Genomic DNA, 16893 nt, shown 5'->3' with positions numbered 1-16893 from the left:
TTTTTTTTTACTTCAAGCAATGAAATTAAAATATCCAGGCCAAGTTCGTAGAATTAATTGAGTTATATAGTTAAATTTTCCAGGGGGATACAGGTAATTTTGCCGGTAAGGCCTATTATGTAAAAACAAATGATAAAAAATTTGAAAGTAGGGTGACCAAAGCCGGGACTACTTCATTTCTGGGAAAATGACTAATAACAAACGGTTAAACTCTATCAATATCATTCATCGTGGGTCATAGCCATAGATAGGGCCTAGGCCTACAATTCTACATAGGCCCACTATGTATTGTTTACCTGCTACTTCCAACGTGCCAGCAATGTCCGAGAGAGCCGACTCTTTCTTAACTCTATCGGCATAGTCTGGAGACGAAACCAAATATAAACATGGATTTTCTGCCCATTTTTTCTACCAGAAGCTGTTTGTTTCAAACGTCCACACGAGTTCCGCCATTTTGCTCCACGTGATGAAATGGCGTATACTGATTGGTTTATGACGACAAATGTTTCGTCGATATGTTTTTGCTCAACGCACACGACAGACAAAAAACAATTGTTCCAGAAACATTTGTTCAAATTTCAAACAAGTTTGATGTTCAAACAAATGTGTCGTGGAACAAAAAACATTGTTTTTTGCCAACGCACACGACGGATTTTTGTCGCGAAACAAAAGTCCCTCGTGTGCGGCAGGCATTACTAAGCTTACTTATTAGATCGTTTGGGTTAGGTGTTACCCAGCCCTTAAATTGGTCACATCTACACCTTACATCTTACACTATTTAAATCGTATTTGTTTAAAGAAGTATTCAGTAACACCGATATTAATGTTTACTATATCTACCCAAATCTAAGTGTAAACATTAACACTATTTTAAGTGTATAAGTTTGGAGAAAGTGTAAAATAAGAAATTGGTGTTAATTCATATATTTTACACATTAAGAAGCGTATAAGGTTATACTGAGTGTGTGTAAAATAATCATATCGGGTGTATACACTCAAGACCTACACCAACAACCGTGTAAACAGTAACACCTAACAAAGAATATTCGGAGTTTACACCTCTTCGCGTTAACTAACACAATCCGTATTAGTGTAAGGATATCCAGAATATAGTGTAAACTTGCACCAACATGGTGTAATAATGCAACACTAAACGTGGTGTAAGGTTACACCATTTTGGGTGGCAACCTAGTTTCCACTCAAAATGGTGTTAACTCTCTCATTATTTTGTACTGTGAATTTCAATCTATAAATTGTTATTTCTTCATTTGTAGGCTTAACTGACCATTTGTACGAAAAATTGAACATCTGTAAGCCAAAAGCTTAAAAGTTTAAAATTGTCTTAAGAAAAATAAAATCAACTTTTGTTGATCGAATTCAACATTTGTCAAGCGGAGCTGTTGACTGCTTCTAAAAACAGACTATGGTTAAGTGTCGTTGCTTAACAGAAAGTAGAGTTTCTGATTCCGATCTATGTCCCAAAATGGACACTTCGTCATTTTTGTGACCGTTTTTTGACACTTATTTTTTGGATTAGTCTTAATTTTTTAACTTTCACCCCACCCCCTTATCCTAACCCCCAAAATATGTTAATTCTTAATCTATTCTGTCTTGTGTACTTAATTATTATGTCTGTATCTAAATTGCTTATTGATTACATTGTAGCGCTTCTTTATCAACTAGCGCTTAGCATGTTATCTTTTATCCATTGTTATTGTTGTATATTTATCACTTATCTTACGGAGTTATGTATCATTATTATTTTGTGCTTGATAAAGATTCCTGTATGTGAATTGAAACATGGCAGGAATTAAAGAGGGAGTAGTATATCCATAATAGTGTTCTTATTTATTTATCTATAATTCTGTTCGAATTTTTAGTAAATTAAAACTTACACAAATCCCCATTAATATTAAAATCATCTATTGTCACATTAACTGCCAGTTCCAGCCACTAATGCCTACATCCACTAATGCTTACAGTCACTATTGCCTACAGAATAATGAAGCAGTTATTATTGAAATGATCTACATAATTATATCCTTCCGATTGTCTGAGCAAACCAAATGTTTTTTTGATTGTTTTCTATATTACTTAAAAAAACATTGGAATAGTACTGTGTTGTTAAAAATATGTATGTGTCCTAGAAAAAAGTATAATTTGCATAATGTGTGCTCATATTTTTATATAGTGTTGGAGTCATACGAAACTACGTATATTATAGTTCTTACATGGCAATAACACACACGAACGTAGTTGATAACCATATTAAATCTTATCCTCGATTTAATAAGTCGAATGTTTTTAAGGTTTTCAAAAAGAAAGATACAGATAAATCGACCACTACGCCCCACTTTCTCGTTGGCATCCCAGCTGTATGCTAAATTGTTCGTTTCATATTGTTTCAGAGCTATCTCGTATTTACTTAAGTTTAAATTCACCATACTGTTATATTTTTAGCGACCGATGCCTCAAACTAGAAATGGGTCTCTGTACTATTTCAGTATGAAAAAAACATAAATCTTTGTCAAGAAGATTTGTCAAAACCAATAGTCAATAAGGAAGAGAAAGCATTATTATTTGCAATTATTTCTAATTAATGCCTGACTAGATGTTTTATTTGACAATAAATTATTAATAGATTTATGGATTAACAAATATACTCGTTTATGGGAATTGAATTCCATTTTTAAGCAATTATTTTTCGTTCTTCTCAAAGATAATATCAGTCTTAATTGGATTTTTGCTAAACCAGAAAATAATCCAGCAGATTTACCTTCCAGGGGCCTACAATGTAGGCAATCTTCTTATGTTGTTTCAATGAATTTTAGAAATTTTTTTTTACTTATTTACTTTATGTCAGCCACTATTTTTTTTTAAAATCATTGTTCTTTGAAGGAATTGTCATTAGTTATAATGACTTGAAGAAATATACTAAGAAATGATAATTACATGTATACCACTGGGTATCCATACAACGTGTTTTTCTCGACTTGCTTATAGATCAAATATTATACACGACAGATGACGCATTTTGCAGCCGTTGTGAGTTGGTTACTCATAAATTATGGATTAAGGTGAGGGAAAAATTGATTTCAAAAAATCGAAAAAACCAATTCTTATTATTTATAGAATATCTGAAGAAACATCAAGGACATATTTTTATAGACGAAATTCAGTGTTGAATCCTTAGTTTCAAAAGTTGCGAGTTGCACAATCGTGACGACTACTTGCATCAGGGTTTTCAATTAGTTTCAAGCAGTTTTGGCTGGGTAGTTTGTTCAACAATGCGTTCAATGCCATGTGCAGCTAGAACAGTCTGGGAACAGAACAGAAATATATGAAAATAAAGTCAAAATGAAAAATATGAAATGATTGCAGACATGATGGAATTCGTCTTGATTTAAACAATATTTATTTATGCAAAAATTAACATATAAATTACATAGCTACAAGACTAAAAGAAAGGTGTGTTGGAAGAAAGAAAAGACAAAGGGTTGACAAAATGCAGACTTGACACAGTATATACAAAAGAGTAGAATATCATTATATAATATTGGAGAGTGTATTTAAGGTAATTATGTGTGAAATTCTGTGGTGAGGGAATTCTTGTAAAAGGAGGTGAGAGAAAAAAAAGTCTTAAAGATAACCAATAAGGCTTGATAGAATATCGTCCTCAGCGTATTTCCAATGGGTCCTGAGAAGAATCAAATCATGAAATCAAAAACTGCAGCGTTCAAAATTATGAGTCGAAGGATGGGGTAAATTACATTGCTGTCCCAATTCTGGTGTGGGTGTGTAAAAACAAATGCACTTAAATGTTCAAGTAGAGATGGATAATAAGGCGATTGTTGAAGTGATATAGGAATAATTGAAGTATAATGTTTATATATGTAATTTAATGATGAAATAACGTTCTGTAGGCATCACTGCCTAGATTTCTGAAGTTAATTCCATCAAGCTTTTCATTTGTTAATCGCTCGTTTCCCCTAATTTCATATTAGCAAAAAAAAATTCAATTCTATGGACCTATTGTTTTTATGTTTTGTTTATGCCACCAGCCACAGAATAAATAGCATTGAACTTCAAATTCAATAAGATTCAAATTCGGACTATGGTCCTAATCAAAGTTAATAGGATGGAAAAATACCCCGAGAACAACATAGTCTAAAGATTTAAACTGTCAAATTTCGGAGGTCTATAAACTTTAGGTTTTGAAACACAATTACAGCATCTCCATATACTAGACTAGGTCAAAGTCACGATTAAATTTTCAAAATATTTAACCGGAAATTTTAAAAAGTCAAATTCGAAAGTCACAATTTGGTTACCAAAAAGATTTAGGTAAAACGACCCGATTTAAATAGACAATAATTATTTTGTGCTTGATAAAAATTCCTCTATGTGAATTGAAACGTTGCAAATTTAAGAAAGTATATCCATAATAGTGTTCATATTTATTTAATGTTCTACTTCTAAATGCCATTTACACAAGGTGCAGAAGAGTAGGACGTAAAAATCCATTGATTTCATTTCATTTCTAAATGCCATTTAAAGATTAAACTATATAGTGTTCTTTATAATAGGAAAGAGATGATATATAGATCACGTGACAGAACCCAGAACAGTTAAAAATTGCAATATTCAAATTGCTATAAGATCGGAAGTAAACATCGTAAGGCTACAGAAGAAATGAATATATCATGGATAGATCTCATCAAGGGCAATACATTTTGTTAATGTTAGATACCAAAATCACGCAAATTAGACTTAACCTTGAGGCCCCATTTTGAGGTTTACAAAAGTCTGTGATATCAAAATGGCAGCTTACAAGCTATTTCCGGGTTGGAGTTTTTCGTATTTATTTGAGTTGCATATACCGGCATAGATTAGAAATAGATTTTTGTATATCTTAAAGATGGGTTTCCCTCATTTTTAGTTTGAAATTAAGTAAACTTTTTGATTAATTAGTGTTTATAATGAATTATCGTGTATTCTTAATCATATCATTATGTTCTTATCGCATATAATAAATGTCCTTATATGTACAATCTGGTTAACCTAAAAAAGACTTTTTGATGTTTCTTAATCGGTCACTCATTGGAATTCTGCTGGTAATTCTCTTCTAATTTAGCTAAGTACGAATTAATTATGGACATGTGAGTCAAACTGGTATTTTTCCAAGTCATTAGAATACCTCTACTTTTTATTCATATAAGTATTAACATTTTAATTTTCATCAATGAAAATAAGGGAACCCATCTTTAAAAACTCTAGAATTCAAAAGTTACTAGAGGACAAGGACGAAATTTTGATTTAAATATATGTGTCGTATATCATTGGAAAGAAAAGATAAAGCGTAATAAGATTTAAGGCGAATTTTTGACGTACGTAAATTAGTTCAGAGGTCATTAAAGTTAAAAAACTCAATTTTCAAATGGCTATAAAATTGGAAGTAAACATCATACAACATCAGTGAATATATCATTGGATAGATTTAGTCAGAGGAATTGATTTGGTTCAGGTCACAATGTCACCAAGGGTCACTTAAGCCTTTGAAGATTTTACAAAGAAATTCAACCAGAAATAAAAAAGAAAGCAAAATATAAATTAAAAAAATAGACTTCCGTATATTTTTGCGCAATCAATTATAGTTTCCTCAGATACCAAAATCATGCAAAGCAGACTTAACCCTCATCTTTCTATGCACAATTGTAGGTCTACCTAATTGCAAAGAGAATTTTAGAAAAAATTTTGCAAGCGAACAGCGTTATAACAGTAAGTTTTTCAAAATTTTGAAAATTGAATTTAGTTTGCAATTTAAATTTATCTCAGTCTGTAGCAAAAAACTTTAAAATAAAAAAAGATAAAAGTGAATATTTTAGGTTTTGCAGTAAAATCTTTTCATTAATCATATGACAGAACACAAAAAATTCGTTAAGGATCAGAAAACATTAACCATCTAGGCTATTCAGGTCTCGTGCTAGAGCAATCCAAAGTAAATATGTAATATTTATCACCATGTTTTGTCTACAAATATCTCAGATTGTGTAGTACAACGACGTATTTTATCTAGATTCAAACAGTATAAATCATTTTCATTTTGTCGAAAAAATGCAGCTATTCTCCCAAATCCACTATTACTTATCACTAAAACATCAGACAGACTAAGAATTACTTGATCTAGTATCACTTTACGCCAACCATTGCATATATCAGTTTTATTTGATCTTTCAACATGGAACACTTTACCTGGGACATCAGAATAGACGTCTGGAAATATGGATCTGGCTTTTTCTCGAACAGTGTCACTATCAGTACTAATAAATATTCTATATTTAGAACTGTCATTATATTTTTTATAAAATTGCCATAAAACATTCATATTGTTTAAACTATTTACCACTCTAGAGTCATGTGGAATCGTTGGATTTTTTCCAAGTCGTATCTGAGCACTGATCAATTTTAGTCCTTGTTTTTTCAGATCTAAAAAAGGGTCAAGTTTTTCTCGAATGTATGGCCTTAACTTAAAAATACTTTGCCATACTACATTATATATTTCTGACATTGACAGGTGCTCCAACCACTTTAACTGTTTTTCATATCTTTTGTTTTGTCGGAGATAAAACACGAATTCTAAATTTAAAGAAAAATATATTACTTCTTCTTTATATTCTTGATCTAGATCCATTTCTATCATGGATTTCCTCAACTTGTCGGAATAACCATCTAGAGCCTTAATTCTCTTTGAAGTTTTACTTTTAATATCATTATTATCCACTATCCAGTTAATTTGATTCGGTTTGAACATTTGTTTTATATCACACGAATCGTTCATTATTACACCAAATTGTCTGTTCATCATAACAGATATAATATATGAAGCCACAATTCCTTTTTGTCTATCACCATATCCTCCACATGAGTTCTTCCCATCACAGATATAAATAACATATTTTGAACTGTTGGCATTTGAATAACTGAAACCTGTGTTCACATCAGACCTTGTTCCAGTATTCATAATCTGGTAATGATTTGAATAAAAGATGGTCGAAATAGACAGCACACCAGCAAACAGCAGGGCGAAGAACAGTAAATTCTGAATAAAAATTTTTCTAAATAAAGTTTACTGTTTTCTACATAATGTACTTGATTAATGAGAATTTGAAACTGTTGATTGTTGAATAACAGTTTAAAGGGACAGCAATTTTTCCCAATAATACCTTAGTCTCAGAAACGGATTTTTTTTTTAAGCTAAGCCAATCAGTAATATTATTCACAAAATCATTCGTCAAAATTCACGTGTGTTCAAAATTATACGCAATTGAATGTTAAAATGACGAGTCGCCATTTTAAGAAACCCTGTGAACGGCGAAAATCACCTTGGTTAAAATATTCCACCAAGGTGGAAAAAATTGCTAATTTAATCGCAGAAATATCGCAACAAAGCAATAATCATCAATCATATTAAATTAAATTTAACCTGCATTTCCAAATATGGTATCTGACCATTAACTCACGTAGTAATTACCTTATATTTTCTAATCCGTACAGCTACCATTCTGAAATATATCAAAATAAATATAAATTGAAAATGTATAAGGTGGAGTAGACGGTGTAAAGAGAAAATGCATCGATTCACTGGCAAGTTTTATTGACTTGATACTTCAATGCTTTTTAATGTTGCAAGACACGAGTCGTAAATTCGTAATAAATCGATCGGTATATATTAGGTGTCACAAAAAAATCGTACTGTCCAAAAAAAAACCATACTGCCCCGAACAAAATAGCATGTCAAAAATGAACTATCAAGGCAACTTACCTATTTCAACCTGTGTTCAATGTACCCTCCATCTTCTTCGTCCACCAATCGAAACCGTTTTTTCGATCCCTAGAATCCCAAATGGCATCATCCATTGGATGACAGTCTGGTGATTGGAGCGGCCAGTCGTTCTTGTGAATAAATTCTGGCGAAGCCTCCTCCAGATGCTTGCGATACCTTGCTAATATTTTGCAAGAGATCAGTTTACCAATAGCTGAGATACGACCAGTCGAACATGGGAGTATTTTTACACATAAAATAAATAGAAAACCTATATTGCAAAAATATATCTATATTTTATCTACAGTTGCTCAACTACCATAAGGACTGTTTGAATCATATTCCCTGGCCCGCATCCTCAGTCGAAATGGAACAAAGTAATACCGTAAACGCAAAGTAATTTATCATATGACTTTAGTCAACGACTTCACTCATCAAATTTTGTCGGAGAGTTGACTTCTGTTGACGAGCTCTGGTGTTCAGTTAACTCGTCTACATGTCAACTCGTCTACAGTTAACCCGTCTACAAAATGAGTTAACCTGTCTACAACCTTGAGTTAACTCGTTTTGCAAATGATTGAAAAAAAGATGTTATTTGTTTATTATAAAACTGGTGGTTTCGATTTAATAACGATCGGAAATATCTTTGTGCTTCATACATGGTTCGGTAGGCCTAGTGAGCGATCATTCCATTAGGCCTAACGGAGATCTGCGGTAAAATGTTATGATAGCAATTTAACACATCAATTATTAATTGACAATGAAAACACAATACTGTTTTGAATATGATTTTTACCCACCAAACTTTAATAATAGGCCTAGATCTATGCCATTTTGATCCGAATTAAGATGAGGAAAATCAATAAATCGTTTGCTATACACTTTAGCATTTTACCCCAATCAGCACAAATAACACCTGCCGTGATACTATCTATTTTTAGTATAAACATAACCTCCTTTTCCCCGATACAGATTATAAGTAAAAGTAAAACCAAAAGTAAATTATGACAATCTGATCTATAATAATAGAGAATTCACGTATACATAAAGCTATGCCTATATATATTCACGTATTGTAATAAACTGAACAGTGTTTGAAAAAAACAGCTAATGCTCTGGAAAAATTTCTGAAATTTCAGTGAAACCAAAATTACAGCACACACATGGCTATCACACATCTATTAAATGATATATTCGAAAAAGATAAAGGTTTAAGTGACCTAGCTCATGAAACTGTGATAATCATGTTCCAGAATTCAACGAGATCCTAGACTGTGAAATAACAGCTGATGAGATAAGATCAACTGCGCATACAATTCCAACATCAACATTCATCCCATCCATATGTCAGGTAGTGACCAAGATCCTAAAGCCCCCTCTACACATAAAACATTTGATCAAAACATCATCATACATTTGTATGACCGTGTTCGTAAACAAATGTTTGATTGTCTGGACTGCTTTCCCAACAACGTTCAACATGTTTGACGCTGTTTAAATTTGTAGCTGCATGTTTCATCTTTCCAACAAATGTTGCCTATATTTAAATTGGTTATCAGTCTGTAACAAACCTCCCCGCGTGTCTTTGCTTTCAGAATAGCAGTCGACATGGATAAGTGTGAACAGTGAATGCAATACATCTCATTATTGTATCTTTGCAATTAATAGTACCACTAGGGTCGTAACTTCATCAAGGACAATGAGGCAAATACATCATACCGAATGTAACGAAAAGTAAAAATAACATAAAACAAATTTTATATAACAGATTAAAAATATAATGATTTTATCCGCTTATATGACGTCTGTGGTGGTTACCGTTTGAAGTTTACTAAAGCCTCGTAATGAAAGATAACAGAATTGTTGCCTCATGGAAACAAAGACCTCAGTTACAGCCCTCACCAAATTTGCTAATAATATATGAAGGAAGATACATACATACGTAAAATATTTCTGAAGCTTGCCTAGTCAGCTGTGGCCCCTGATAAGCATCATGCTGACTTCTTCGTTTGATCCAGTCACTGACCCATTGGCGAACATTTCACGCTCTTCTCTTTCGCCTTTGTCGACGAAGGTCAAAATAAGTCTGATTAGTAATAAAGACGGGTCAGGACTTCCAACTTCCGACCTCCAAGTTTTTTTTTTCACTTCCGACTTCTAATTTTTTTTTCATTTTATATTGATGAGATCAAATAGTATTTTCTTTCATAATTGGTCATACATGGGGATACAAATGTTGGATCATGTTCGATGATGTTGGAAATTGTAGACATAAATCCAAAACAAGCTTGAACACGGTCAAACAAATGTATGGTGATGTTTTGAACAAATGTATGATCGCGTACACGGTGCTTAAAAACTACAGTGGAATTGCTTTGCTTTCGGCCTTAAGTAAAGTCTTCACAAAAGTTCTAAATTATAGGCTGACAAAATGGTGCGGAATTAATTATTTATATTTAGAAGCACAGGGTGGGTACTGGAAGGGGTATTGCAAAGTAGATTAGATATTCACATTGCAAGGCATATTTATAAACCCTGACGATTCTCTACCATTTACCGTAATGAAACATAATCCCAACCTTATATGAATCGTTTCATTGAATATTTTTAAGGGGGGCTCAATTATATGATTCAAAAAGTCAATAATGAAACTATATATATACATTGAAAATATGTGTTTTAGTGTTTCACGGGGTTGACAATCAACAATGATAATAATCAACAATTACACCAGATGTAAACGAGGGTGTTGTATAGCAAACCTACATACAAAACAGTTTAAGTCAATTCCTGCTGTTATTTGGTGTTCAAAGGCCATCAGACAATTAAAAGCCTTAGAATTGCTCTTTGTCTATATAAAACGATAAAAAACAGGACATTTTTATACGCCCACATGAAATGTCCGCCGGTCAATCTCTCGTAAACACTCTACAAGACACAATTCTTGACGGATTTTGACAAAACTTGGTATGAATGTTCGCAATCACCCAAGAATGAAACCTATTGAAAATCAGAAGAATCGATTATTGCCCTTGTTCTTGAAAACGCGTTCACTTTTTAGCTCGTAAACACTCGAGGAGGGACAATTCTTGATGTATTTTAACGAAACTTGGCAGGAGTGTACGTAATCACCCAAGGATGAACCCTATTGAAAATCAGAAGAATCGAAAAATATTTAGTATGAGTTATTGCCCTTGTTCTTGAAAATGCGTTCAATTTTTAGCTCGTAAACACTCTAGAAGGCACAATTCTTGACAGATTTTGACGAAACTTGATGTGAGTGTTCGTAATCACCCAAGGATGAACCCTATTGAAAATCAGAAAAATCGAAAAATATTTAGTATGAGTTATTGCCCTTATTCTTGAAAACGCGTTCAATTTTTAGCTTGTAAACACTCTAGAAGGTACAATTCTTGACGGATTTTGACGAAACTTGGTCTGAGTGTTTAAGTTATTGTCCTTGTTCTTGAAAACGCCTTCACTTTTTAGCTCGTAAACACTCGAGAAGGGACAATTCTTGATGTATTTTAACGAAACTTGGCAGGTGTGTTCGTAATCACCCAAGGATGAACCCTATTGAAAATCAGAAGAATCGAAAAATATTTAGTATAAGTTATTGCCCTTGTTCTTGAAAACGCGTTCAATTTTTAGCTCGTAAACACTCAAGAAGGTACAATTCTTGGTGGATTTTGACGAAACTTGACATGAGTGTTTGTTATCAACCAATGATAAACCCTATAGAAAATCAGAAAAATCGAAAAATAATTATTATGAGTTATTGCCCTTGCTATTGAAAACGCATTCGTGATCACTCTAGAGGGCACAATTCTTGACAGATTTTGATGAAACTTGGTGTGAATGTTTGTAATCACCCAAGGAAAATCAGAAAATAGCCAAATAGCCTATTTATGGTCCACTGTCACACTGCCTGAAAGTTAATGGAGCGGCCACATTGAAAGTTCAATTATTGTAAGACGAGTTCAAAATAGGTCCAGAAATCGTGATTTTGTTGATATTTGGAGTGTACACATTCGAGGGAATTTGGAAAATACCGTTATCATTCAGTGGACTGTCGATTTCGGCTCTGTGAACGTACGAAGGAACGACATCGAGGCCGTTTATCGATTAGTTTATTCAATTGCTTCAATTTACTAGGAACAATAGTACTACTGTCCACTATTCCGATTTCGATACCATGGCATGCCAAATTCCGTGTTTTCGTGCATTGACATTGACGAATCGGGTGGTAGTCTACTTTATTTCCGAATGCGAAAATAGAAATGAACTTTAGCTGTCTCTTTTTTATAAAGGAATTAACAACACTTGACAATACCGTATACATATTTTTAAAACACTGGAACATACTTTCAAAATACCTTTAGCCGTCACTCTGTAATTTTTATTTCAATTAGGCTACGTTCATAATAGGGCCAAATATCATAGTCCTTTACAATGAAGATAAAAAATGATGAATAATTAAAGTGTTCTGTAATTAAGTGTTGCATGAAATATTATAAAAACTGGTATTCATATTTAAATCTCCCATTAACATTCATTAAATTGACTTGTAGAGAATCAGAACGCAAGATAGTATATAATGTTAGAACTGGGTAAGGTCTCCCACTCACCAAGATAAGCCACTGACAGTCTTTATAAGGAGGAATATCCAAATTTACATCGTCTGCTAATTTATAATAATAATGATAACCAATTTGTTAACCAAATCTTCCTTGGAGTCAATAGAACATATATACATTATATACAAAACATATGTACAAAAGAAACAGTTTCTATAGGCTTACTCAAAGTGCCAAATTTTATTTCGTAGTGACTGGAGCTTGCATTATTTTAATGACACCTCATTTCAAAAAATAATATTTCCGAGGATAGGAAAGGTTGCTACGTTAATAAAATACTTGTCAGGTATAGGTAAGGTTTCTACATGTTATGAAAATAACAATTCATGTTGTTTTAATGTCAATAATAGGCAACCTCCAACCACTCACAACTTTGAGTTTGATTGCAAATTTTTAATTCATGTATATACATGTACATCAAAATGAAGGCAATATACAGCACTATGGGGTTGATGCATATTTATTGAAAAAAATATACATTGATTTTATTTTCTCTGTCTAAGTTTACTTGGAGTAGGAATTTAATGAAGGTTAGAGGTGAAATGTTAATGTAGTATGTAAGAAAATGTTTAGTTTAAGTACAGTTAGAAAATTTTACCAACCACATAGTGTTATTGTCAACAACATTTTGTAGCCGAAACTCATGGACCGTTGTGAATGATAATTGAGACTGTTCAGACTCTTTTTATGACTCTTAGTGAATTTAAAGTGTCATTCAGCACACATTAAAGGAATATTACCTCGTGTGATTACTTCCTTATGTGAAAAGTTCATGAACTATTACCAATGTTTCTCCAAAATATTGTTGAGTATTTCGAGTTCGGATCGATGATATTTGATTTATTTATGAGAATGAATAAAATTTAGATTTTTTCAACTAAGTTTCTTTTAGGACAAAACTTTTGACTATTTTGACTGGCCAATTTAAATTCATTTAGGGAAATCAACAGTGCATTGTTGTAATATATGCGTAACTTCATTACACAAAGTTCTTTAACGGGCAGTATGCAAAATTTTCATTATCAAAAACGTAAATTATACCTGAAAATATTAGTATAATATGCTATTTACATCTATGTATCAGACTAAATTTGTTTTAAAAGGGTTAATTATGCAGTTTGGCCTTAACATGGCTCGATATTATTAGTAGGAATCTTTAAAATACTTAGGAGACATGTATGTCTATTTTACTTAAATCCGTGTAGTAGTTTTCTAACAGCTTCCAAAATAACGAATTTTAGATGTTTCATCTAAAGCTTCGCCCCTAAGTGAAGCGATAATCTAACGCAATAAATGAACCTTGTTTAACTACCAATTACCAATAAGTATCTGCAAGATGGGTGCCAAACCAGCGGATCAGAAACGCGCCAGATACCTGACGTCCTTATGACAACTACTGCCTTTTTATAGTAGACCTCCGTGAGTTTTTGGTCGTATTTGTAACTATATGGGTGATACCAAAATCCAATCTTAACAATGAAAGCATCGGGAACCCTCTCTCCCCCAAAAGGCCTAGTTGGTCCCTTCTAGTGGAAAGGTGATGACTTAAGTCTTTATAATCGGTAGTATATGGCGCGTATATGTCAGCGATCCATGATTGTAGCTCCTAACTCATTTACTATCACCCATACACTCCATATATAACCATCAATATTATTGACTCAAAATATAACCATCAATATTGACTCAATATATAACCATCAGTATTATTGACTCAGTATATAACCATCAATATTATTGACTCCATATATAACCATCAGTATTATTGACTCAATATATAACCATCAGTATTATTGACTCAATATATAACCATAAATATTATTGACTCAATATATAACCATCAATATTATTGACTCAATATATAACCATCAATATTATTGACTCCATATATAACCATCAGTATTATTGACTCAATATATAACCATCAGTATTATTGACTCAATATATAACCATCAGTATTATTGACTCAATATATAACCATCAATATTATTGACTCAATATATAACCATCAATATTATTGACTCAATATATAACCATCAATATTATAGACTCAATATATAACCATCAATATTATTGACTCAATATATAACCATCAGTATTATTGACTCAATATATTTGGTCACGATAAACCTCTCAATTATTCAATTGACAAAAACAACACAATAGATAATCAGATCTATCACCCCTGATAGGAATTTAATCATATGACTTTTGTCGACGATTTCTCTTATCAAATTTTTTCGACGAGTGACTTCTGTCGACTAGTATTAAAATATACTACAGACAGAACAAATTTAAATCTTCCATAAACATTCATTAAATTGGCTTACAGAGGAGCCCAAGAATACAAGAGAGCATATTATGTTAAGTTCCCCACTAATCTAAATGAACCACTGACAGTCTTTAAAATGAAAGGTTTCCAAATTTTGTTGAAAGAACGTGTACTCCCCAATGTCCATCGTAGGCTAATAATGAGACTCTCCTGTAGAAATACTTGCATATTTCACAATTATTAGAAATTATTTTGTAATTTGAGTTCTAATTAAGATGGAAAAATGTTCAACGGTTTGATATCACAAACCTGTTATCAATGTTGTATAACACGACACCTGTCAATCAACTTCACACTAAGGATTATATTATTCAGAGATAGATCTAGAAAATTTGGATTTTTCAAAATTTTATCAAAATTTAATGATTTGAATTTTTATAGCAAACCACGCCGAATAAATACTTTTGATTTTAGGACCAGAGATGGAAATCTTCATTTATTTCCCCAAAAGTGTTCATGCACTTATAGTGATATATCATCAAAAAGAGAATGTAAAGACCATTAATAATCTTATTATATTTACTTAGTGTTTGGATACATTTGTGAATTACAGCGATAGCAGAGTCGCTCAAGGTGATTTTGAGAAACCAGAAGTTCTCACGCCGAAACCGGACGTGATTTGAAAAATTTATGACTCAGTTTTATGTGTATTGGCATTCTGTCTATATCCTGTAATTTTCTCATTGATCCGATAATTAGCACCTAAGTTAAAATTTCCAAATTTTCTTTTCGTCCAGCGTAGTTTCTTCATAGCTGAAGGTTATTGTATAAAGAAAAGTGATAAACGCAGTCTAGCCTAAAGATAATCGAATGTCCCATGCCATATTAGGCTATGTGAAAATCCCTTGACGATAGTATCAAATACGTAATTATAAGTTATAAGGCGAATTTTTATAAGAAAAGATTGTGATTCAATCAAAGTTCATTGAAAACCTCATTAATAATTCATTTATAATCATTAGAAGAAAAATAAAAAAGAGATAAAAAAGACTAAAGAGTGTTTCTAGGCTACGCCTAACTGTAAAGTATAATCTACATACTTCTGTATACATATTACAAAACATTTGTTTTTCAATCATATTCATTCAAAAACAAGCAAGTTAAATTTTATAAAATTAACAACACGATTCTCATTCATGCTGCATTGATTTAACAAATGTAACATAAAAATTCAACATATTTTTCAACTTAGGACCTAAAGTATCATTAATAAGCTTATGTTTCATTATGATTTATGTAATTATATGAATTCTGAAATACATATATTATATATCTATTGCATGAATGTTACCATATTTTGCAGGAAAATTTGTTGAAAAAGGTACAATTTAATAGACATTATGTCTTTCTTTTCAAAAATACTAAAATTGAAGAAACGTATATACATATATTACATGAAAACGAAAATCTTTTTTTTATAGAAATAAGAAAAATTAATCTGAACTGAATCAGTAAAAAGGTGATGACAGGTCAACAGATGCTTTAATCTTAGTATATTGTTGCTTGATAAGAGCTTTTCATAAAATATTGTTCCTTCTCCTAAAATTAAGACATATTTATTCTAAAAAAAATAACTAATAGAATTATATTTTTGACAATGGTTTTGTATTTCAATCCTATAAATGAACTATGGAGTGGTTCAGTTAAAGGGATAAGGGGAATAGATATTTAATGAAAAGTGTTTATTTATAAAAGAATGACTAAAAACATTTCAATATTTAAATGACTTCCAAATTAGGGGTTTTGTTCATTTTGAAAAAGTTTGTGAGGTAAATTAAAAGAAAAATGATAAAGGAACCACTACACAACCATACAATATCAGCATTCATGGACAACAGTAAATCTGAAGTGAATTCTTTAAAAGCAAGTGTATTTTTTGGATTAAGAAAATTCTGGTTTCTACAATTGAAACATGGCCAATTCCGTATAAATATACAATGTCTAATTATAATGGTTTTATATTACCAGGTTGTAACTTTTCAAAAAAGTTAAAAATAAAAAGTGATTTCTATACAAATTCATATGAAAAATGGTATTCAACTTATACAGTACGACTTAAATAAACAAATAGTTTGGATTAATAAATATGTGAAAATAGGAAA

The 16893-nt window shown here is 31.9% G+C and overlaps 1 protein-coding gene across 1 annotated transcript; it reads right to left on the bottom strand.

Moving 5' to 3' along the window:
* Window positions 1-6016: 6016 nt before the first annotated feature.
* On the bottom strand, window positions 6017-7561 carry LOTGIDRAFT_167022 (hypothetical protein; the record flags this gene model as incomplete). The annotated part of the gene is made up of 2 exons (XM_009064493.1): window positions 6017-7099; window positions 7532-7561. The coding sequence occupies 2 exons, from the start codon at window positions 7559-7561 to the stop codon at window positions 6017-6019; spliced, it is 1113 nt and encodes a 370-aa protein (XP_009062741.1).
* Window positions 7562-16893: the final 9332 nt, after the last annotated feature.

The sequence above is a fragment of the Lottia gigantea genome, assembly GCF_000327385.1.
Source record: "Lottia gigantea unplaced genomic scaffold LOTGIsca_63, whole genome shotgun sequence".
Lineage (NCBI taxonomy): Eukaryota > Metazoa > Mollusca > Gastropoda > Lottiidae > Lottia > Lottia gigantea.
This window is presented reverse-complemented; position numbering and strand designations above follow the sequence as displayed.